This window comes from Macrobrachium rosenbergii, chromosome 31, assembly GCF_040412425.1.
Source record: "Macrobrachium rosenbergii isolate ZJJX-2024 chromosome 31, ASM4041242v1, whole genome shotgun sequence".
Classification (NCBI taxonomy): Eukaryota; Metazoa; Arthropoda; class Malacostraca; order Decapoda; family Palaemonidae; genus Macrobrachium; species Macrobrachium rosenbergii.
Window position 1 is genome coordinate 22,596,400 of NC_089771.1, and position 24,522 is coordinate 22,620,921.

Below are 24,522 nucleotides of genomic sequence, written 5' to 3' on the forward strand. Positions count from 1 at the left end.
TCTTTGCATTTTGCATTACTATAAATGTTTGTATACAAGGTACTTGTGAAAAAGAGCATGCAATCTACTATGACTTCTGCATGTTGAAGTAATTTAATATAGCCATGCTTAATTTTCTTTGGATGTGCCTTATTTATAAAATAATTATTTATTTTAAACAAGATGGAAGTAAGTAATGCTCTGCTAATGTATCAGTGTTTTTGATGCCACTGAAACCATTATAACTCTGGCATCAATTTTTTGGTTTAGTGCCTCTTCGTTACACTTACATTTTGTGTTATAAACCATATGGGAGCTTGATCTTAAACCTCATTCGTGTGGTTCAATAATTTTATAATGATAATGCTTTGTATTTTGTCATTTAGGGATGAACAGTAACTTTTACTGATTAAGAGACTGTAAGGAACTTGATATTTGAATGATTTTGGCCAAACTCTGGATTGATTGTTTTGGGTTTTCAGTAATATTAACAGAAATTTGTGGAACTCTAAAAATAGGCCACATTTTACATCTAAGTTGGAAGGGATATTTGTCGATGAGAAGGTTTATTTGGCAAAGTTATTATTCGTGTGGAAGTTCATGGCCATTCATTTTATCATTTTATGTTTGTTGATGTTGTCGAGTGGTAAACATCAATAATGTTTTTATAATCAAACATCCCCAATTCCCATCACCTTGCTGCTGATTTGGGGTTTTCAGAAACCAACTACCTAGACCTGAATCAGCTTTTTGCTTAACCTTTTTCTTATTAGTTATTCTAAAATAAATAAGCTACGCTTTGAACAAGGCAAAAAACTGATGTTACAACATGCCATCAGTGTTGGGTCAGATAACTATGGACTGGTAACTCATGATGCATTGGTGGTAAAGTGTATACACTTTCAGAGATACAAACAGACAGGGTCAAAAGTTGAGATTGTGTCCGGAGCACTTCCCTTTGCCACCCGTAAGTTCAAATTTTGCTCTGGATGCCGATTCTGCTAGTAAGAAATTTTGCAAAGAGCAGAACATGAGGAAGAAGAAGATCCTGTTCCCTTAACCCTCTCCCTGATTATCCCTAGTATTCTCATGATTAAGTACTATGTATTCGTCTTACAATCACGAGAATATTTGTTCATACTCATAAAATATTCCCACTTATTTCTGTCTTCTCGATTTATCTCATTCTGTGATGAATACCCATTTTCTAAATATCCTATTTTCTATAATACAAACTTGCATTATACAGTATTTGGTATTGTGACATAACTAAAGTAGAGGTTTGCATTGATTGAACCTAAAAACTTGAAAATTTTGATACTACTATTGAAGCCTGTCTTTTCTGCTAAATACAAATAGTAAAAAACTATGCCTTTTTTGGATGTATAAAAAACATTGCAGATCTCAAAATGTGTTTGGATAGTTATGGTAGACTGAAATTTGAATGATCTTTAGTTAATACTTTATTAGCAGCTGTCAAGTTATTTGGAGGATATACTGGGCATTGTAGTTTGTTATTCTGTCTAATTCTAGCAAAAGAAATTTATCCCAGCTATTGAGGCCATTATTGAATAACAGAAATCATCCTTTTCAGTGAATTAAGTTCTGAGGCAATGGGTTTTCCGTCTGTGACAGACTTCAGGCTTCTGATGACTTTTGCGGAAAAATTAACCAGTGAAATTATGTATGCCAGGTATTGGATATAAAATGCTCAGAAAAAATGAAAGTTTTAAGCTAGTTGTTATTACAATCTTGGCCAATTTCTTTTATGCTAGAATATAATATTGTGCTGTACGTCATTTGTAATGGTATTAGTTTTAATTACTTTGTTTTTTATTTAGGATGCATTGCTCAGTGTGTTTTGGAAGGTTAAAATGGAAAGTAACTTCTAAATAGTTTTGTATGCTAATTACTATATAAATGCATTATTATAACCAGCTTATGCTAGTTTGGCAGTTATGAAAAGCATATTTTTACCTCTCTTGCTGATTTGACATTCAGTGTTAACTTCAGTATTACTAGTCTCTTTTTTTGTCACATTCAGTGATATTTCTTATCATATACTGTATAGCTGTTGCAGTTGAATTTAGAATTAAAAGGCTGCACTTGTTGTGGAAGTTGTAGTGGTGCATTTTGTAGTTTTTTTATTTAGAAGACTTGCTATGGAAGTCATTTTTAGTTTGTACTATTATTTTATTATTCCATTTCTTCATATTTCCGTTTATTTTAAATTGTTTTTCATTTGATGTTTATGTCAGTAACTAGCTGTTTCAAGGACCATTAGAATTCTATCTCCAAGTTCTTGTTCTTTTCCGTTAGACTTCTGGTAATCAAATGGTTATCTCAAGCTTCCTTCTTATTACATTAGAATGCCCCTGATCATGTGAATTCCCCTGATCAGCCACCCCGTTCTTATCACATAATTCCCTCCATTTTTGGTAGACTGTGTGTATATCACATTATTGTCTTTTGTCTTGGATTGCCTCTTCACTTGACTCACTTTTCTATTTTACCCCAAATGAGAGCCATTTCTACTTATTTACTTATATGCTTTTCAACTTTGTGTTGCTCAAATTTTTGACCCCTCATGCCCCTCCACATACAGACTGATTTCAATTACCCATTTTATCTAAGGTTTGATAAAGTGCTCTTCAAGCGTCTGTGTAGGTTTGTTGAAGATACTAACATGCTAGCAGCCTTGGCACTTGTGATGTACTCTTGTCAATATTCACTGTCTTGCAGAGTGCTCTTGATGAGGGTGCAATGGCATTCATGATTGGTCTGCATTTTAGGGCAGCCTTTGATCGCATGAATCATGAGACACTTATCCATAAGCTAAAATAATTGGAAATTGGTGGATCTTTTATTGATATTTTAAATGACTTTTTAATAGGCAGAACCCAGAGGGTCTGTGTTGATGGCCAGTACAGTAGCTTTATTAATTTCAAGGTGCTCCTCAAAGTAGCGTTCTTGGCCCTTGGCTATTTAATCTATATTAGTAACATTTGGCAAGGTCTGGAGAACAATCATTTGGAAAGGTCGGGAGAACAAACTGATTGTGTATGCTGATGATGCTACTCATCTAGCTATTGTTCCTTCTCCAAGCTTTAGGTGTGTGGTTGCAAAATCCTTGAATAGAGATCTGGCACATATTCATAAGTGGAGTAGGCTTTGGGGCATGAAGCTTAACCCATACTCAAAGTATGATACTTAGTAGATTCAGATGCCTTTGCATCCTGATTTACATATACAAGTAATCCTTCAATTATCCAGATTAATAGAGCCAGGGGCCAATTGGATAATGTTGAAATCTGGATCATGACGAGTGAAAAAAATCTGTGGGTGTGCAAGGGCAACTCCATATCCTTCCTCGCCTAACATTGTCAATACCACATGGTGGTAAACCCTTAATATTCTTATAAACAACAACCATCAGACTTTAAATTGAAAACTTTACTTAAAATGTAATTATCTACCTTTGTTCCTATATTTGTAACAAAATAAACTCCAGAAATACCCTTAAAAACGAAAGAAATCAACCTCCTTTTCTCTCGTACCCGACACTTAGTTCGGTAGGCTACACGTTTTTCATGGACAGCCATAAACAATAATATGCTTATAACAACAATCATCCACACTTGAAACTGAAAACTTTATGCAAAAAGCAATTAATTACCTTGTTTTCCCATATTTGTAACAAAATATACTCCTTAAATACACTTACAAACAAAAAAAGCAACCCCCTTGTCTCTTGTACCTGACACTTAGTTCAGTAGGCTACACTAAATATGCTTATAAACAACAACCATCATGCTTTTCACTGAAAAATTTATGAAAAAGTGATTGTCTACCTTATTTTCCCATATTTTTAACAAAATAGATGGCATAAATTACACTTAAAAACAAAAAAAGCAACCCCCCTTCCTTTTCTCTCGTAGAAACACGTAGTTTGGTAGGCTACATGTTTTTCATTTACTGTAAAATACATCATATTGGTCACAAAAAAGTAATCCCTTTTTCTCACGTACGCAACACAATATGATGATCTACACTAATTAATCAAAGTAACAATTCTAATAACAATATAAAAATATTTTACTCTCTCCCTTACCAGTGTGAGCTGACTTTCTTGCTTAAGATGACCGGGCAATGCCGTGCTCCTCCATTACATGTGACCGGGTCCAACCTTTGCTCCATCTTATCAACAATTTCCAATTTTTGTTTAAGGGTCAACACCTTCCTTGTCCTCTTAGAATGAGGTGGGGTCATACACACAATCAGCAGCATGACACACAACACAAGCATGACCTGCAATGCTGCAGTCACAACTAAAAATTCCACATGCTCCAAAATAGGTATATCAAATACAGTTCACTCAAAAACAGTTCAAACACACGACTGATCAAGCACTAAGATGAAAAACGGTCTATGGTATTGAGTGCACCGATGCTTTCCAAATGTAGCCAATTATCACATAGGTTTTGACGCTATGTTTATCAGCCATTCAAAATAAAAAACAACAATGACGTATTACTTGTCCACCCACACATCTTCTATGATTCGCTTGTAAACTGATGATGTATCCATATCAGCCAATAACAAGCGACAAACAACGTGACGTTTCATGACGTGTTAAAGGACGTCTAGCTTTTGAAACAATAGCCATCGCAAAAGCTAACTCTTTCCCTGTAACTCTTTCACTATGTATGTTCATGAGTTTGTTTCTGAGCACATTACTGTATCACGTTTTACCATTTTTTTCTACATTGCTCGATTTAATGTATCGTACTTCATCACAAGTTTATAACAGTACACAAGAGAATATTTTATCACTGTTGAAATTTTACCTCTAGTCACTGTAAAAATATTTAAAATGCAAATTTCATACGTAGGTAAGACAGTGCCACGGAATAGAATACAACACGTATGTGTTGCCTTTTTTTATTCTTTGCTCAAATTAATGTAGTGTACTTCATTACAAGTTAGTTGATTCTAAGTATAATTATCACACACGCATATCAGAACAATACACAAGAGAATACTTTATCACTGATGATATTTCATCTCTAATCACCATAAAAATATTTAAAATGCAAATTCCATGCCAGGCAAGACAAAACCAAACAGGCTGTAGAATGTTTACCCAAGCCATGGAATTAGTGTGTACGTACGTGTTGCCTTTTTTTTTTTTTGCTTTGCTGCAGTGGGAGAGGGTGAGTTAGTGAACTGTGGTGGACTGTCAAACAGCTTGTGAGTCATGACTTCCTCAGTACAGTATTGCCATTGAGAGGATTACTAAGAAGATTGTAGAATCAAATGAGTGACAATGAAGAACCATTTCTTCAATTTGTTATGAAAATCAAATGACGATACCCTACAAATAGGATAAACACAATGTAAAAGACAAGTTTACAAGTTGATTCTGAGTATGATTATGACACATGTAACAGTACATAAGAAAATATTTCTCTCTCTCTCTCTCTCTCTCTCTCTCTCTCTCTCTCTCTCTCTCTCTCTCTCTCTCTCTTTGTACCCTATGTGCATGATTACATTTGTTTTGGTTTGGAAGAATAAAAAATGAGAAAATACAGTACAAATATAAATGAGAATACAGTAGCATAAAATGAAAATAAAAAGTGAAGGAGTGTGTGTGCAATACTTAGAAACTTCAATATAAACACTTAACTAGGTGTGTTCTCTCTCTCTCTCTCTCTCTCTCTCTCTCTCTCTCTCTCTCTCTCTCTCTCTCTCTCTCTCTCTCTCTCTGTACTGTACATATCCTTTAACAAAATGTAGATTAGTATATCATAAACGTAAAAACATGAAACCGAACATGCTCTGTCAAGTCGGGTCTACCCAGCCCTCTTCACCCACCCAACACTGCATTCCCACCCCCTCCCAGCCATGAAACTGCTCCCCAGCTCCACCCAACTTCCAGACAACACCTCTGAACCTTCCTCTACACAGCCTCATTGCCCCTCCTCCCCAATGGTGCCAAGCCATCCAAACAACCCCCCCCCACCATGGAAACTTCTCGATGCTCTCCCCACCCTCAAAACCCCTTCGGTCAGTCCGGAGGCAGTGCCAGCATTTTCTTGAGGCTTTTGCCAACCATCAGGGTGGTTTTGCAAATTTTTTAAATTCATATATGTCATGCATCTTTGGGGCTTTGATCCCTGGTCCGGGCGTGTCGGATAATGTCGAGTTTCGGATAGCGTCGGACTGGATAATTGAGGGATTGCTGTACAGGTGTAAATGGTTTAGTTTTAAATATCAGTGACTAAGATTTTAGGCATAACTTTTGTTAAGAAACTGACTTTTTAGAAGCATATACATAATATTACTTCCTCTGTTTCTCAAAAGTTGGTATCTTATGGAAATGTTTCGAGATGAAACTGTTATAGTGTTTCAACTCTTTTTCTTCTTCCTGTTCTCCAGTGTGGTCTTCCTATGCTGACTCTCATCTCTGAAAATCTTGGATAGTGTTATGTTAACAGTTTACTTGTGGCATACATTTGAAGAAAGTTCATTATGTTTGTTGGACAAATGTACTACAATGACAAACTTCCTCTGTACTCTTCTTTACCTGACTTAGTTGTTTTTGCTCACAACACTAGGCAGGCTGTTGCTGCAAACAGTATGCTGTTTTCTAGCATCAGGTTTAATACTGCTCAGTTTCCTAGGAGTTTTATCTTGGCTACAACTAAAATGTGAATATTTTACCTAGTGCAGTTGTGGAATCCTCTGATTTCCAATTATTTGAAAGAGGTGGAAATTCATTCCTGCTCTCTGCTGATGTCTCCTGAATATCAGGTGTCTGGGTTTTATTATCCTAATGTAATGTAACCTAACCTAACCTCTGCAGGCTGATGTGCCTTTGGTGCCTTCTTGGGTTTGTAGTCTGTTAACTCGGTCCGTAAGAGTTTACAGCTGAAGAATTAAGAAGGAGAAACAAATATTTCTTGCTTGTCTAGTTAGTTTAGAAGCCTAAGTTATGTGATGAAATTCTATAATCATCCTATTGATTAAACTTCTTTTTCCATTTTTCATTTGAAGATGGATACCATTGCTTAATAAGCTATAACAGACTTAATTGGTTATACTAATCTATGTATCAATTGGGGATTTATGTGACACGATTTACTGTATAACAGATTCACTGAGGTGATGGTGGCTTCAAAATCACCAGCCTTTGTGCAGTTTCACATAGTTTGGCTTTTATGATTTTGTTTCATTTATTTTGAGTGCTTGTGTAGCTAAGTTTCATGTTTTTATGAATGTTTGTTTATTTGCTTTTCAAGTCCACTTGAAAATACTACAGTCGTCCCACACCCACCCGCGAATACTGGAACCCCCCCTCTAAAAATGCTTATAACTGCCTATTTTAATAGTTTGAACATCAAAGACCCCTCTAAAATGCTTATAACTGCCTATTTTAATAGTTTGAACATCAAAGACCCCTCTAAAATGCTTATAACTGCCCATTTTAATAGTTTGAACATTAGAGACCCTGTAAAATGCTTATAACTGCCAATTTTAAATATACCTTAAACTATCATCCTAAAACATTTGGTCTCGAAAATATGAGAATACAGTAATTGCTCTATGAAAAATGCGCAAATAGGTGAATTTTCCGCGAATAACGTGGATATATGTTCCACAGAAAAATCTGAGAGTAACTGAAGCTGTGATTGCTGAACCGCGAATAAGTGTGGGTCGACTGTACTTTAGTTTTTGAATATGTAGTTGTCATATCACTAAGGTAAGTTATTTTCTGACCCTTAGGAAGCTTTTAGTAATTATCTACTACAGGTTCACAATCCCTTATCTGAAACCCTGGGAGGCCAACTGTGTTTCGGTGTTCAGATTTGTTTAGATTTTGGAACTAAAGCCTGCTCCTCGAGTGGGGTCTGGAGCAGCATCTTATAATCAGACATTACACATGAATATTCCTGAACATATGAACACCCACACCGAGTGAGATAAATAAAGACTATGAATGTTATTAAAGTTTATTTATAGAGTAATATATTGATAGTGTAGCTGAAATACAGTAGCACCTCAACTTAACAGATGCTTTTGGTGTCTGGTCCTTCCAGTAGTAAACAAATCTTGTAAATAACAAAAACTGTGTATTATAGCCTGCACTTGAATCTTTTCCCAATATCTTAGAGCCAACAGCATTTCCACATAGTTCCTAATGTAGACTAACCTGTACTTTGCTTACAACATTTTATATAAGAGACATATCTAAAAATGCATCACATCTGAAATGGCAGCTTAGGGAAAAATGATCATAATAAATTGAGGTCTGTTAAGTTGAGATGTTACTGAGATATTTAAACCTGAAATAATGAAAGAGTGGTTAATTAAGACCATAAATGTACTAGCACATTTTATTTTCAACGACAGCATTATGTAAAACTCAAAGATATGCGGTGAAAAAACTGTAATTAAATATGTGAATTTTTGTACTAAAGTGGGACTATCATTGGTATTATAACACATCAGTCTTGGAGAAAAGGGTTCATCAGCATCACTGATCTTGTCATGAGTAAGTTGCCGCATAGAAACACCATGGTCAAGTTTCTGCAATAACTGCACTTTCTGTGTTATTCTTTCCTTTTCTCACTATTTCCCATAGGGGTATCTGCATTTTCTTTTGGGATTTTCACAGTAATTTCAGTGTCACAGTATAAAGCAAGAAAAACCAGCAAATAGCAATTGCATGTCCACTTACTGTGAGCACTGAGCCACACTGGACATCTGGCACACCAAAGTGACTCAGGATGTCTTAGTTTAGCTGCTGGCACTCCAGGTGAACCACCGTATGAGTGACACCCAGCCCTCCACAAAACATTTTTTTTAGAGCTTTGTTGGTTTTACAATTTTGGATAAGGGATTATTAATCTGTAGCCTAGAATTTGATAGCACACTACAGTATTTCTTATCATTCCTAATTAAGTGCACATGTATTTATTTATGGTGGTTTAATTTTTTATGTTGCTGTGTAATTTTTCGTTAGTTTTGTTTTTAATCATTGCACTATCAAACCCCTAATGTCCATCAGATTATATCACAGGTTAATTATGGCTGTGATATGAAATTATTTACCTTCAAGTGTTTTGTGCATGTACAGTACTCTTAAATATAAAAGAAGCAAATATTTAATTTTTTTATAGCGAACTTCTACCAAGGTAAGTGTGGTTAGGGCAATGTTGCTTGCTTGCTCATCAAGATCATAATATAGAGAGGTCTGATACAGAAGTTTTAAAGTATTGAAGTATTAAAGTACTGTAGTGTTAACCAGAGAGGATTTAGTTTTCAAACAGTTTTCAGTGTTTGACATATAAACAGCTTGATTATTTATTTTCAGTTCACACCTGAAACGTCTTTCAACTTTGGATTCTTCGTGGGTTTTCAGCTCTCAGAATGGATTGAATGCACGGAATCATCCTGCTTGGCTAACTTTATATCTAGAAGCCTGTAAGCTTTTAGATCTAATGTTAGCTTTGCCTGCACAACATTTGCCACAGTTCCAAATGTGAGTACAAATATAGTGTTGTGTAATGCAGTTTAAAAGTATAGTGTTCCAAGACTGCAAGTATGTACAGCAATTGTTTTTAAAATCAAGTATAGTATGAGAAAAGCTGTTTTGTCAGATTAGAGGAAGTGTCAAAACACCATAAAATTCTCTTATATTATGCATACTTTGTCAAAATTTCCATCCGATATGTCTTCTCTACACCCTTTCTCATCATTATCTTGGCTTTTGCCTTTTATCATCAGCTATTTTTATGACTAGCGGCTCCACTCCCCTTCTTATCACATTGCTAAGCGATATCAGTCTCTGAGATTTCTGTCTATTTTCTAGTTTCCAGAGACCACATCTCTGTAGCTCACTCATTAGCAATGCACTTCAGCTGTAAATCCTAGCATTTTTAAGTCACACTTGTTTTCTTTGTAAGTGGTCATGTCCTCTTCAGAGAGTAGTACAGCCCTAACACTGCTAATACTGTTATTTATCAGTTGGCCAGCAATCTCTTTCCACTTCATGTGTGCTATTTGGTACTCCTCAATACATGTTTCACTGTGAAGTATTGCTTCAATGTACCAAATGTTCTACTTCTAAGGTCTGCAGTTCCACCTGAACATGGAACTTCTCTCAGAATCTTAACCTTCAGCTATTGTTTTGGGGGCTTAGAGGGTGGCAGCTGGGAAGCAGTGTCCTACTGCTTTGATAATTTTTGGCATCAAAACCCTGGAAGCCTTGCACCTCAGCTGCTGACATTGTGTAATTACCCTGGAACCCTATGCTTCAGCATAAAGCAAAGGGAAATTCACCAGAAATGTATGTGAAATAAGACCAGGGATATTTGAAACCTCTTCTTACAAGTATTTGACCTTTAATCTTGAAGACTCTAATTGTGACATTTTTAACATGTACAGAGACATTGTGAAATGTTGTGTCTGAGAGCTGAAGATATCATCTGAAGGTCAGGGAAAACTGACAGTAGAATTGGCATTGTGAAAAGAGAGTGAAAAATTAAAGGCATTTTTGTATCTGGGAGGAGTTAAAGTAGACTGATCAGTCTACTTTCTGGAATTGCTCCAAGGGAATGATATTTGCACCCCAATTGATGATGTATTTAGAAGAGAAACTTCTAGAAGAATTAAGAGGTATGATTAGAGTTGAAAGTATGAAGATGATGATCAATGGAGCCTCATTTTCACCTCCAAATTTAATTATTACATTCAGTTCTACCTGCTTACTTAATGTAATAAAAGCAGCATGGTTATGTTTTAAGGTTAAGCAATATATCCCAAGACAGGAGATGTTTTCATTGTCAAGAATATGGTCATATCTTAGGATCTTGGAGGCAGAAGCTACAAGGCAAGCCTGCCATGTGTGTCAAGTGTAGTGAACCAGAGCAAGAAGTATGTTATAAAGAAGCGAAATGTATACATTGTGGAGACAGTCATCCATCCTCTTCACAAAATTGTGATTTGTACACCATGGAAAAAGAAATACAGACATGAAGGGTGACTGAATGTATCACATTTACATGAGTTTGCCTAAAACAATGACATACTCCCAACCTCCAGTTGTATCACCAAGCAAGTACTGTATTATGTGAAATGGGTGTCCCCAACATGGCTATATGAATTTGTAGAAGAGACAGCAGAAGAGGGAAAAGGAAGGGTGGTCACTTTTTTCCCATTCTTTTTGGAAAATATCAGTTTGGTTTGCATCAGGGATTACCCGTGCCTCCCATGAGCAGCATCTGGATCCCTAAAAATGCCTAAGAGTGACTAAAACATAGATACTGAGATGAATGTACCCGCACATCTTAACCACGCTACCATCACCCATAAATACTCAAACAAACATGCTGGACGTAGGAGCGGCCAAGTAGGCCACATTAATGAAAGAAGAGGTCACTTGGGAGAGCAGTTGATAACATGGGTCACCTCCTGGACAGTTAATGTATGAATTGGGAGGAGAGGAGAGAAAGAAATGAAAAATAGGGAAAAACATTTATAATTTCCCCCTAATACAGTCTGGAACATTTTAAACTACAAATGTACATACATGTACATTGGACAACCAAATGTGGATGGGAATGAGAGAAGAGAGAGGGTGAAAATGAGAGAAATATTGATAATTTCCTTGTTGCAATGCCTGAACGTTAAAAAAACCACAAACGGGAAGATAATATGAGTCATGAATATATTTGAAAAATAAAATTCTGTTTTTCAAAATCTAGTGCAGAACAGTTATTACAGTTATCCATTTGACAGGCAACATCCATTCTCAAAAGTAGTTAATAAGGCCCAGAAAAGCACTTATCCTCATTTAATAACAGATTTTTGTATTACAGTAAATATGGAACATAAATTTTTCTCTTTTTGCAGGTATCGATGGGCATTTGTTGGTCCAATTCCTAATGTAAAGAATGAAGAAAAGAATGAAGGAGCTGGCAACATTCTTCTTAAAAGCTGTGATTTTGTGCCTCACATTGCCCGCATAGCTAAGCTGATGGCTGATAAGGTATTTTAGTACTAAAATCCAAATTGTTCTTTATATTATTGGTTTTTATTTGATATAAATACTTTTGTCATGGTTATATTTTTCAGTATTTAGTAGCAGAATTGCAATTGCATTAGCCCTCTTTTTTGGTATTTTTCATCAAAAAATTTAGTAATTTGAGATCTCATTCCTATCTCTTTGTACCATATTTATTTTGTTAATACAAGCTAATGGTATTTTAATACCATAATCTCTTGTTAAGGGAGGAGGCTCAACTGGAATTCAAATTTAGCAAAGTTACCACTTCTCCTTTGACCGCATATTAAGTTTAGCTACGGTAAAAGTGATGCCATATGATTCTTTTTGTATCACCCTAAATCTCTGATGCAACGTAAAATTTTGTTCAACCGCCAAGTTAAATTTTTAATTATTTTGCATTTTAGCGTCATATATGTCGATAAGTTTGAAAATTCACAACTCACGTTTTCCATGTGGCTATATTAACCCTTAAATGCCTATTGGACGTATCATACGTCGACTAAAATTGTCTGTTGGGTGCGCAGTGGAGCGTACGCACGTGAAGCTACAAAAATTTCAACCGTCAACTTTGACCTCGACCGAAATGGTCGAAAAACGCAATTGTAAGCTAAAACTCTTACATTCTAGTAATATTCAATCATGTACCTTCATTTTGCAACAAATTCTAAGTCTCTAGCACAATATTTCGATTTATGGTGAATTTTTGAAAAAAACTTTTTTCTTACGTCCGCCGAAATTCTTTCATCACGTTGTCGTAATGTTTGCACTGTTTATATTGGTCGTTACATAAAGTTTATATATGGAAATGTGCGCAATTTCATGTGAATACAACAGAAAATAACTCATGGTTGTAGCTTTTATCAGTTTTGAAATATTTTCCATATAAATCACGATAACTGCAAAATTTCAAGCTTCAGTCAATTTTAACTCGGCTGAAATGGTAAAAACGCAATTGTAAGCTAAAACTTTTACATTCTAGTAATATTCAATCATGTACCTTCATTTTGCAACAAACTGGAAGTCTCTAGCACAATATTTCGATTTATGGTGAATTTCTGAAAAAAAATTTTCCCTTACGTCTGTCTTGTGATAACCAGTTTCGAACATCTCAGAAATTCTTTTGTCACGTTGTCGTAATGTTTGCATCGTTTACATTAGTCGTTACATAAACTTTTATATATGAAAATGTGCGCAATTTCATGTAGAATACAACAGAAATAGCTCATGGTTGTAGCTTTTATCAGTTTTAAATATTTTCATAAATCACGATAACTGCCAAAATTTCAACCTTCGGTCAACTTTAACTCGACCGAAATGGTCAAAAAACGCAATTACTGAAAGCTAAAACTCTTACATTCTAGTAATATTCAATCATTTACCTTCATTTTGCAATAAATTGGAAGTCTCTAGCACAATATTTCGATTTATGGTGAATTTTTTAAAAACATTTTCCTTACATATGCTGTAACTCGGCTTAACATCTCAGAAATTCTTTCGTCTCATTGTCATAATATTTGCACTGCTTTATATTAGTCGTTACATAAAGTTTTATATATGAAAAATGTGCAATTTCATGTACAATACACCAAAAATAACTCATGGTTGTAGCTTATCAGTTTTGAAATATTTCCATATAAAATCCACGATAAAAGAAAAATTCGACTTTCGTGAACTTTAACTCAACCGAAATGGTCGAAAACTTGCAAGTGTAAGCTAAAACCTTTAGCAGTCTAGTAATATTCAATCAATTAGCTTCATTTTTCCCTTAAACGGGAAGTCTCTAGCACAATATTTCGATTTATGGTGAATTTTGAAAAAAATTTTTTACGTCCGAAAGCGTTATGAATTCATGCATCATTTGTGATAATATTTTCTGTGTTGCTTTGATCGTTTTAAAATTTATTTATATACCAAAATCATCGCAATTTAGTGTACAAGTACAACTAAAAAATTTAACTCATTAGCTTTAACCGTTTTGCTTACAGCACGATTTGTATACAATTATATACGAGTTTTTTTCGCTGTTATATATTCCAATATTTATATATGATAATGATATTTTTTCATTTCTGATGGTTGCATACTAAACTCAGGCAATGACAAAAAGGAGCCAAAAATGAATGCTTAATCTTAAAAACTAAGCGTGTGGTGATTTTTGAAAAACTTTTTTTTTCCGCTCGGCGCTAACTCACCTAACGCCCTTGCGGCATACGGGAGGACGTTTTTATAGAAATAGGGTCAAGCGTTAAAGGGTTAATATGATCACCATTATGCATTGGTGTCATTTGCAATCTATGTGAAATTATTTTTTTAACATTGCTAAGCTCAAAGCACAGTCTGACAAGATTGGTAATGTTGTCGATGTCAGCACATACCACTTGCTACTCGAATTGGTAATTGAAATTACCTCTGCAGCATGCAATATGTAACAGTTGATCTGATAAGTTCAAAGTTTTAAAAAATGTTCAAAATAGAAATATGAGTAGTTTTCTTTAAATTTAGAAGTTTTAGGCTATGTTTAAACTGCCTGTATATTAAGATAATGATTTAAGGCCTCACATAAACAATTCTTGTTTTTATTTTCACTGGTTTCCAGTTGGTGTCTTTAGATTTATCCTAATGTTAAGACTGCAGGTTTTTTAGCTATGAAAAATACAAATTAATTTAAATTTGTCCTTTTTAGAGATAATGTGTTCTTTGCAGAATAAAAGGTAATGGTTCTTTAAATTGTATTAAGAATATGGTTATCAATTTAAATAGTTGTTGATAAGTAATCCCTCAATTATCCAGATTGCCATTATTCAAAAGTCATCATTACCCGACACACCTAGACCAGGGATGAAGGCCTCAAAGATATATGATATACAGTGGACCCTCGCCTATTTGCGGTTCTGGATTTGTGGCCTCACCTATTCGCTGATATTTCTGTGGAACATATATCCACATTATTCGCGGAAAATTCGCCTACTTGCGGAATTTTCCATAGAGAAATATTTAATAATTACTGTATTTTCATGACTAAATATATTTTCCATGATAAAACTAGTAAAATAGTCAGTATAAGTATTTTTAGAGGGATTTTTTTGGTATTTGAACTGTCAAAATCAGCAGTTACAAGATTTTTAGGGAGGTGTTAAGTACTCACGGATTTTATTCTTGGGGGGTTGTGGTCCCTATCCCCCGTGAATCCCAGGGGTCGACTGTACATATAAATTTTAAAAAATGAGAAAAAACTGCCCACCGATGGTTGGCAATGCTGTTTAATTAATAAATTATTAAATAAAAAGATAAATAAATAAAAATGAAAAATAAATATATAAATACAAATAAATAAATAAAAAAAATAAGAAAATGTTGGTGACACTGCCTAGATTCAGACTGACCGAGAAAGGTTTTTGCGGGATGGGGGAGGCCTCGAGAAGTTTCCATGGTAGGAAGGGTGGTCGAATGGCTTGGGGCTATAGGGGAGGAGGGGCAGTCAGGCTATGTAGGGGAAGGCTCAGAGAAGGGGATTGTTTTGGAAGGTAGGTGGAGCTGGGGAGGTGTTTCCATGGGTGAGGGAATGGGGATGCAGTGTTGGATGGATGAAGAATGCTAGGTAGACCTGGCTTGGTAGACCTTGTTTGGTTTGGGTTTTTATGTTTATTATACAGTAAATTTACATTTTATTAAAGGACATGTAGAGTACTGTGATAGGGTAGAGAGAGAGAGAGAGAGAGAGAGAGAGAGAACAGTAACAAAGGTGTTAACACTGAAGGCTAAGTGCAGAAACACACACACACACTCCTTCACTTTTTACTATATTTTTGCTACAATATTTTTGTTTTTATTTTTACCGTATTTTTTTCATTTTTTATTCTTTCAAGCCAAAAGATAAATGCAATCATGTGCATAGAGTACAAGAGAGAGAGAGAGAGAGAGAGAGAGAGAGAGAGAGAGAGAGAGAGAGAGAGAGAGAGAGAGAGAGAGAGAGAGAGAGAGAGAGATGTTTACATTAAAGCCTGATACAGTAACACATACACACTCCTACACTGATATGTTTATATTTTATGCTACAGTATTCTCGTTTATATTGTGATTAAAGCCAAACACAGTAACACATACTCCTACTCTATTTTGTTTATATTTTATGCTACAGTATTCTGGTTTATATTTTTATTGTATTTCCTTATTTTTTCATTTTTACAAACCAAAAGATAAACACAGTCGTGCATACGTTACGTATGTATGCACACACTCATTCCAGGTTTGGTGAACTTGCTACGGCCTGTTTGGTTGTCTTGCCTACATATGAAATTTGCATTTTTAATATTTTTATGGTAATTAGAGATGAAATAAAGTTTTTATGTATAATACAGTAATTCACATTTTATTAAGGGATATGTACAGTACTGAGGTACTTAAAAACCAAAAGATAAATGTAATCGTATGCATAGCGTACAAAGAGAGAGAGAGAGAGAGAGAGAGAGAGAGAGAGAGAGAGAGAGAAAGGTATGTTTATATTAAAGTTCATTATACAATAACACACACAATCCTACACTATTTTGTTTATATTTTATGCTACAATATTTTCTTTTATATTTTTACTGTATTTTCTCATTTTATTTTTACAAACCAAAAGATAAACACAATTATGGGCATGGTATGTACATATGCACACAATCATTCCAGGCTGTTGGTGAACTTGCTACAGCCTGTTTGGTTTTGTCTTGCCAACATGTGAAATTCGCATTTTGAATTTTTTTACAGTGATTAGGGATGAAATACTATGAGTGATCAAATATTCTCTTGTGTAGACAGAAAAGAGAGAGAGAGAGAGAGAGAGAGAGAGAGAGATATGTTTACACTGGCAAACAAACGAATTGGGAAACAGCTGTTTTGCAATTTTGAGGGGTTTTACTTTAACATAAAATATGTTAGCTTACCTTTGTAGACCCATTTTACATTTTTTGTACAAAGATAAAAATTAGAATTCCTTTAATACATTCGTTTCTTTTAGTAATAAAAAAATGATTTTCCTAATTCTTTTGGTAGTAAGTTCAGTCAGCTGATTCTGGGAACAGAATTATATATATCTAATCTATCTATCTATATATCGAAAGAGGAGAGCTGTAGGGGTGGTACATTGTTATTTTATTTCCAAAGTGCTCATTACATAACAGAATAAATATATACTTCTATTTGCAAAGTGCTCGTTACATGACAGAATAAATCTATATTATTCAGGAAATATTTTTACTTGAAATTTCTCATTTTTTTTTTGTTACAGCCTGCAAATAATAAGAACAGCAACAAACTGCTTGACCATTGCCCAGGTCATTTGCTACTTACCGCCCCTAACATATCTACTCTGGTAGATCTTCAGCCATTCTTCAATACCTTGGTATCCCCATCATTTACTCCAGTAGCAGCGACTGTTGGTCATTCAACTACTTCATCAACTGTTTCAACTTCAGGATCTGGTCTCTCCTCTAGTCTTTCTCACATAGAGGCAGTTATTGAAAGGGATTTTCTTGAACCCTTGCCTTCATAGATTGTGGTTTTCATGATTTTCTGTTTTCTTCAAATGTGATTATTGCAGTTATCTACCAAAGATTTATTGTAGCTGAACTGGGTGTGCAGTTGACTGTGCAGACAATAATTCTAATTGATTTCTAAAGTGTAAATCACTCAGGTGCAGCTGTAGTTGTTATTGTAGTCACAGAATATTTTAATCAGTTTTAGTTTAGTTGTTTTATCAAAGATTTGTTTAATGTAAGATTTCTCACGGAGCAAAAATCTCTGTCCTTTTGTGTAATTGTTTGACACTCCTCTTCTGAAATTGAGAGGTATCTTGATATCTTTCAAATGATATAATTTTTCTTTTTATGGAAGTTGTCAATAATAGAATTGCTTTAGAGCACAATGTAAGAAGACTGGCCCAGTGGCATGCAGATACACATACTGATATATGAAATTCCTTTCTATACACATACTGAAAATTTTTCTAGTTGAGATTTAGATTATTACATTATTACTTCACTTGGAACTGCTGTTAAAATATAGGGTGCTTGAGTATCAGCTTTTCTGTTGTTTTATGATTTGTCATTGGTTATTTACCTTTTAGTCACAATGTAGATATGGTACCGCTGTGAAGAAAAATGATTCCCATTGGGAGGTGGAAATGACGTAACAAATATTGTAATTTGAATAATTTTCTCAAATTTGCACAATGAAAAAATCTATTCGTGAAAATTGCTGTTACAGCTTCCAGATTATTTGTTGTTGTGCAGGCATAATTTTGACTTGTGTTTACAGTGATGGTTATCACTCATGTAAATAAATATATGAGTAAACCCTCATGTAATACTATGTGATATATGGGAAAGGTATTTGTTTTGTAATCATGGAATATCAGACGTAATTACATAAAGTAACAGGTACAGTATTTTGTGATTGAAGCAACTGTGGTATAAGTCAGGGAAATAATTATGCCATATTTTATTGTCTTTGTTAGTGTTTTTGTTGTAGTTGCTTGGGATTAAACTGTCTGTGAAGTGCAGTTTCTTTAGGAAATTCTCCCAGTTTGAATGAAATAATATTTTCACTGGAATGTCTTTGCTGATGCTATTTTTCCTTTAAAGAATATGGGATTTATCAGTGCATATTGTTTCCTTTATGCTTAATTTTATGTCTAATTGGTTTATGTGCAGTTCTCCTAAATTCAGAGTGTATGTAATTGTATATAACTGTGGGACTTTCATTTTTTTGTAACTGAGTTTTTTATTATTCATAGGTGCTAATAGCATTTTGTTGTTTATTGAAGTTGTTTGATATATACTAAAAAAAAGCATATCTCTACATTTAAGATGCAGTATGATATTTAAAAAGCAGTGTACAGTCAGTACAGTATTGTTTTGTTAAGTTACTTGATTTGTATGGATAATGATTGCTGTGATTTGGAACTGTACCTAGTTTTCTCTAAATAATTAATTCCTTCTTTAAATAAGCCACTACAAATATTTTTATCAACATGAAAATTAATCTTCCAAGAGATACATGTGTGTATGTGGTGTAAATGGTGTTCAGATGAACATTGGTTGGATCCTGAACCAAGCATGAGCAACCAGTTCATGGATTTGTATAATGAATTCATTTTCTTTCTGTCACGTTGAAATAGGCCATTCTTATCGTGAAGTACCACAATACTGTATATAGTGAGGCATTGTGTTTTGACTTTCATTTGCAAGGATTACTAGAAACTGACTTTAATTTGCAGTGATTACTAGAAACTATACATTTATGTCTATGATGAACAGACAGCGGATAGTAAATACAGAAAAACTAGCATACACACTGTTGTAAGGGAATGATACCTGTAGGCATTTTGTGTGCCAAACTTTAAAGTTGAAATGACCAAATACAACATAAATTTTGTGTACGTTGGTAGGTAGGTGTTTGTGTTGGCTTTGCCCTTGGAATTCTGGGACTACACTATACAGTAGATGGATTTTATCCAAAAAATTTACTGGTGCTAGTTACTGTATAGCTACCATTGGGAAGTTTAGGTATGAAAACATTACCTTGATAGGGTTCTGTTGTTAAGCTTCATGATGAATGTGCAAATCTGAGTAGAGATGATGGCGAATAGGGGAATGTATTGTGTGGGTTTCACAGTTTTAAACAAATTTTATATCATAGTCTAAATCTCATGAAAATACCTTTCTGCAGTTCTTGATAGGAGCGATCATAACTCAGAATACAGTACATTGCATCTTTTATCCTGGGGATGAGGACAAGAAAAATACATAAGAGATTCTTCTTTGTTGGTCTCACCCAGTTCTTGCCATTCCGCAACATTTATATCTTGAATGAAATTTCATATAAAGTGGTTCATCTTTTCCAGCCTTCTCCCACAACCTGTTTCCTCTAACCTATAGATAAATTACTAACCCCCAAGGAAATTGCCAAATTATATTTGTCTTATACTTTAAAAAAAGGCAAGTTAGTAACACTTTGTCTTGAAAGGATCAGACCATGGGAAGATGAGCATATAATCTCTGGAAAGAGAATATGATGCAGAAGATACAGTAAAAGGCATAGTTTTTGATGAGGGTGGTGATGAATCTTATTTTCTGAGGGTGTTATAATAACACAGGAAGTTATTCTGAAGTGGTGTTATATATTATAGCTAACATCATGTTAGAAGGAAACTATATTTGTTGTATTATTTGTACTGATTACAGTGGAAATATGAACTAAAATGTGGTTTTAAAGGTTTGAATTGAAGGATTAAAATTAGAGGAGTACAGTTGGAGAAGTTGACCAACCAAGAATGAAGAGAACAAAGAGAATGAAGGTGGTGAGTAGAAGAGACAGTACAGGTAGGAGTCCAAGGGGCACAGCAAAGAGTCTTGACTACTGTTTGCAGTGTGGTACATAGTACAGACTGTAGGTATCATCCCCATTTTGATTACTGTTTTGTAGATATATGGGATATATTTTTAATATTGTTTTTAAAACTTAAAAGATCATCGACAGATTTCAAGAATTACAGTGAGAGAGATGTTGCATCCAAATTTAAACATATTTAATATTGCATGGCAAGGTGGACTTTAAAAAACACCAGCAACTTATGTAGCCTTATACTGGGAAACTGCTGTGGATGTTAGGAATATTTTTGAAGTTGAAGAGAGTAGTCATGTAAATTATACTTAGAGATATACTTGATTCCAAAGATGAAAAGGACCATGCAATAGTAGATAATGGTGGAATGCATACATATGAAGCAGGAATCGTTTCACTGCTGCATGAAAGATAGAAATTTATCTCATCTTGCTTTTTATGTGAGCTTAAATGTTGCGTTGTAAGATTTGATTTATTAATTTAAAGGCGTATGGCATCACCGAGTCCAGTATTATTAATAAAAGTAATTGCTTGAGTGATACATGGTGTTATAGAGGGTTTTGTAAGTGATTCAGTCGAGAAGAAAGAATCTTAGCCATAACTAGCCTGTTATAGGATCTGTGGTTAGTTAGTTATAAATGATTTGTTTAACCAGACCTCTGAACCCTTTTAGGGTTCTTCTCGGGCTGGGATATAGGATCTTTGGCATGTTATACTATTTTGTTAACAGTTTATTCATCTTGTTAGTACTTTGAAATGGAGAATTATTAATATCTCTTCATAAAAACCTTTTATTAGCATTTTGAGGGGTACCATAAAGTTCTTCCTAAACTGTCCACATTATATGCTGCATTTAATACAGTAAATGCAAACTAATTATAATTTCTTTTTATTTTTCTGTGACCTTCAATAAAATAGTATATACAAGTTTATTGTCATAATATTCACATATGAAATTTTTTTATTTAAACCTGATATCAGGTCTGTGTACATTATTGATGTATCTGATCATCAAACATGCTCAGAAAGTTATAGTATATATATATCATTGTATCTTGCCCATATATGCAAGCCTTTGACATGTCAAGCCAGTGGTAGTGAACTAAGTATTAACTTGTTTAAAAGGTAGACCACTTAAAGAATTTAGTGAACACTAATAAGGCTTTTTAAATGTCTTAATATAGAATTGTGAAAGTAATATAATGTTGGAAATTGTTTGCTTAAAAAAATTAAGTTGGTCATTCTGCATCCTTCCTTTATTGTAAGATAAAAAGCATTGACGAAGCATCCAATTTTTTTTTAGTAAAATATTACTGTACAGGAAAGAATTGTTTTTACTGTGAGTGGCCTTTTTTTTTTTTTATTTTAGACAGAATTTTTTTATACTTTTTTTAGATATTAAAATTTGTTGGCAATGTAAATTTTATATGACCTAATCATGGTGTGTAGTTTTATATGTTTGTGGAAGGGTCACTTCCTATTTTAGTTGTATGGTGAGTAGGGTACAGTGGAAATACTGTGGCATATATTTTATCAAATAAAAAAATATTGACATAAAATAGTAAGTAGAGAATAATTAATTGGTTGTTTTGATCACATTCATAGGTGTCGAGGTTTTAAAGGGTTATAAGATGTAAACAATTGATGGTACAGTGATGTTTAACTTAAACCTGACTACCTCAAATTACTAAAATGTTTGAGAAATCACTTCCAAATACAGTATTTATGGTGAAAACAAAGATATAAACATTTTTATATTTTATTTAAAAAAACCTTAACAACATATTCTAAATGAAAAATGGTTTAATAAAATATAAACCATAAGGCTGATTAGATGAACAGTTTACATAATTCAATAATAACAAAATTCACTTTAAACAAACTTTCCTTTGTGTATATTTGAAGGTAAAGAATTGAGCTCCACATTATGATGTTTTTGCGTCCATTAAGATTACAAATGGCAGTGTACAGTTCATTTCTGACAAGCTTAGCTGGCAGATTCGTCAGGTTATAAAATCTGCAATCAGCACAAAATTTACAAATAGTATTTATACAAATTAAGTGAATATATTACAAATGAGTTAATTTCCAACCATTAAACATTTTAAATTACATAACTTGTATAATATTTAAATTACATAAATTGTATAATAAGTAATACTTACGGTCCGAGATTGCAATGCTTATGGAAGTGAATTTAAAACACGAACACAAGCGAAAACAATTTTCAAGGAATATGGAACAAAAGAGAGCGACAAAACGACAACGCCATTACTGACAAAAAACGACATTTGCAAGGACAACAAATGCAACAACACCTTTATATACAAGAATAATAAAATGTATGAATTATTTAAAGTGACTTAAACACCGACAATAGGAATGTTTTCAAAAGCTTTTATGTATGTATGGAATGTAATATTTTTTCCTTATTTCCTATCTTCTGGTGTCTATTTTATTTAAATCTTGTGAACAGGAATTGAGCTTTTGCTATTTTGCAAATAGTTCATGATGTTATATTCACGGCAATGTTGGTCAAGATATATCTTTTGGCTTTTGACAGACGTCACCAGTGTTATTTTTATAAGTTTATTAACATAGTTTTGTTTTCATGTGTTCTGAGTGACTTAATCATAGGCCTTTACTTCACTTCCACTTGCCTTTTGTACTGAGTTTGACATATCAGAATTCGTCATCTTGTTATCACCAAATCTCTGAGTTAGCCATTGAAACAAGAATCATGAAACCTAGGATGGGGTTTCATGTAGATATATGCTTTCCAATTATTTTAATATCCCCAAACAACATTTCATAAAACCGATGGTATTTTGTTGAGAAATTGGGAATGGAAAGTAGAAAGGTTACAATTAGCAATTAAGCATTCACAGCAAGCTGGCCTCGGGCTGAGTTTTGACGGCCACCTGTGCAGGCCTACAAAGCTGATTGTAATCAAATGATAAAAAACAGGAAGCTCTGTAATTTTTCATTTGTGATTCTTTTATTCAACTGACCATGAGAAAGACAAGGAAGAGAAATGGGACCATGAAATATCGTAAAATAGATTGTTGTTACAAATTTGCCCTTAAATAACATCATTCATTGTGAAACAATTGACATGGGGAAAAGAACATAATGTATAGAACCTTATGCCAGTTGTAAGAACTTGGACTAGGTGTGGCTAACCAATTAGTGAGTTAGTACAGCATATCATTAATGCTATTAAGTGTAAAGTGTGATGCAACCAGACTAAACAATATGATAAAAGAGATACTGCTACGCTCAGAAACAACACACAAACAACAAAAAAGAAAAGAAAAATATTGCAGCCTTCATTAACATTCCAGCCAAACAATTATACAGTGTCCTTGACTTACGTTTGGGGGATCCGTTCCAGCACTACACCGTAAGTTGATTTTCTCCATAAGTCGGTTTTTCGCCATTATCAGCGTGTCAACTGTGCATACAAAGCTGTAACTTGAGTTTTGGCGCTGTAAGCGACGTTAACTTGATGCGTATTCTTGTTGTTAGCGCCATCAAGTTATGATGCGTTACGTCACTGTAGAATGCCATTAACGGTGTTGAAAAAGCACTGTAAGATTGAATCGCTGTAATTTGGTGGCACCGTAAGTTGAGGATGCACTTATTATGTCAGTCTTAAGCTGATGGATCTCCTCACTCTTGGTGAATCACAAATGGGACTTCCCTAGCAAATGTTTATATTTGTCAAGGTCTGTTTCTGGTAGTATGACAAGAGGTGTGAAAGTAATTTTTTTTGTGGGGTGGGTTTTAAGCCTTATTTTATCTTTCTGTATAAAAAGATTTTGAATATTCGCACTACAGAATGTTTTAAAAATGCTGGAAATTGGTTTTTTAGAATTTAAAATGGCCTTATTAGCCAGGGGAAGGGTCCCAAACTTTCAGTCCCACTTTTGACCCAGATGCTCTGGGGGTCTAGCTTTCTGTTAACTAATGAAGTCTGTTAAGTAACAAAGATTCTATGTTATAGCCTGCACTTAAATATTTCCTTGATCTTACAGTTAACAGAACCTAACCCTAAACTAACCTGTATACTTTACACTTAACATTAA

General features: G+C 34.2%; 1 protein-coding gene across 6 annotated transcripts in view; it reads left to right on the top strand.

Moving 5' to 3' along the window:
- The window catches only part of LOC136855405 (protein dopey-1 homolog), a 91,297-nt gene extending 67,545 nt beyond the window's left edge, over nt 1–23,752 (top strand). For all 6 annotated transcript variants that reach the window (XM_067132395.1, XM_067132397.1, XM_067132396.1 and 3 more), the window contains 4 exons: nt 9,356–9,523; nt 11,896–12,031; nt 17,319–22,039; nt 22,815–23,752. In XM_067132395.1, the coding sequence (XP_066988496.1) occupies nt 9,356–9,523; nt 11,896–12,031; nt 17,319–17,582 (568 nt within the window). In that variant the 3' untranslated portion in view covers nt 17,583–22,039; nt 22,815–23,752. The remainder of the gene's footprint in view (nt 1–9,355; nt 9,524–11,895; nt 12,032–17,318; nt 22,040–22,814) is intronic.
- Nucleotides 23,753–24,522: the final 770 nt, after the last annotated feature.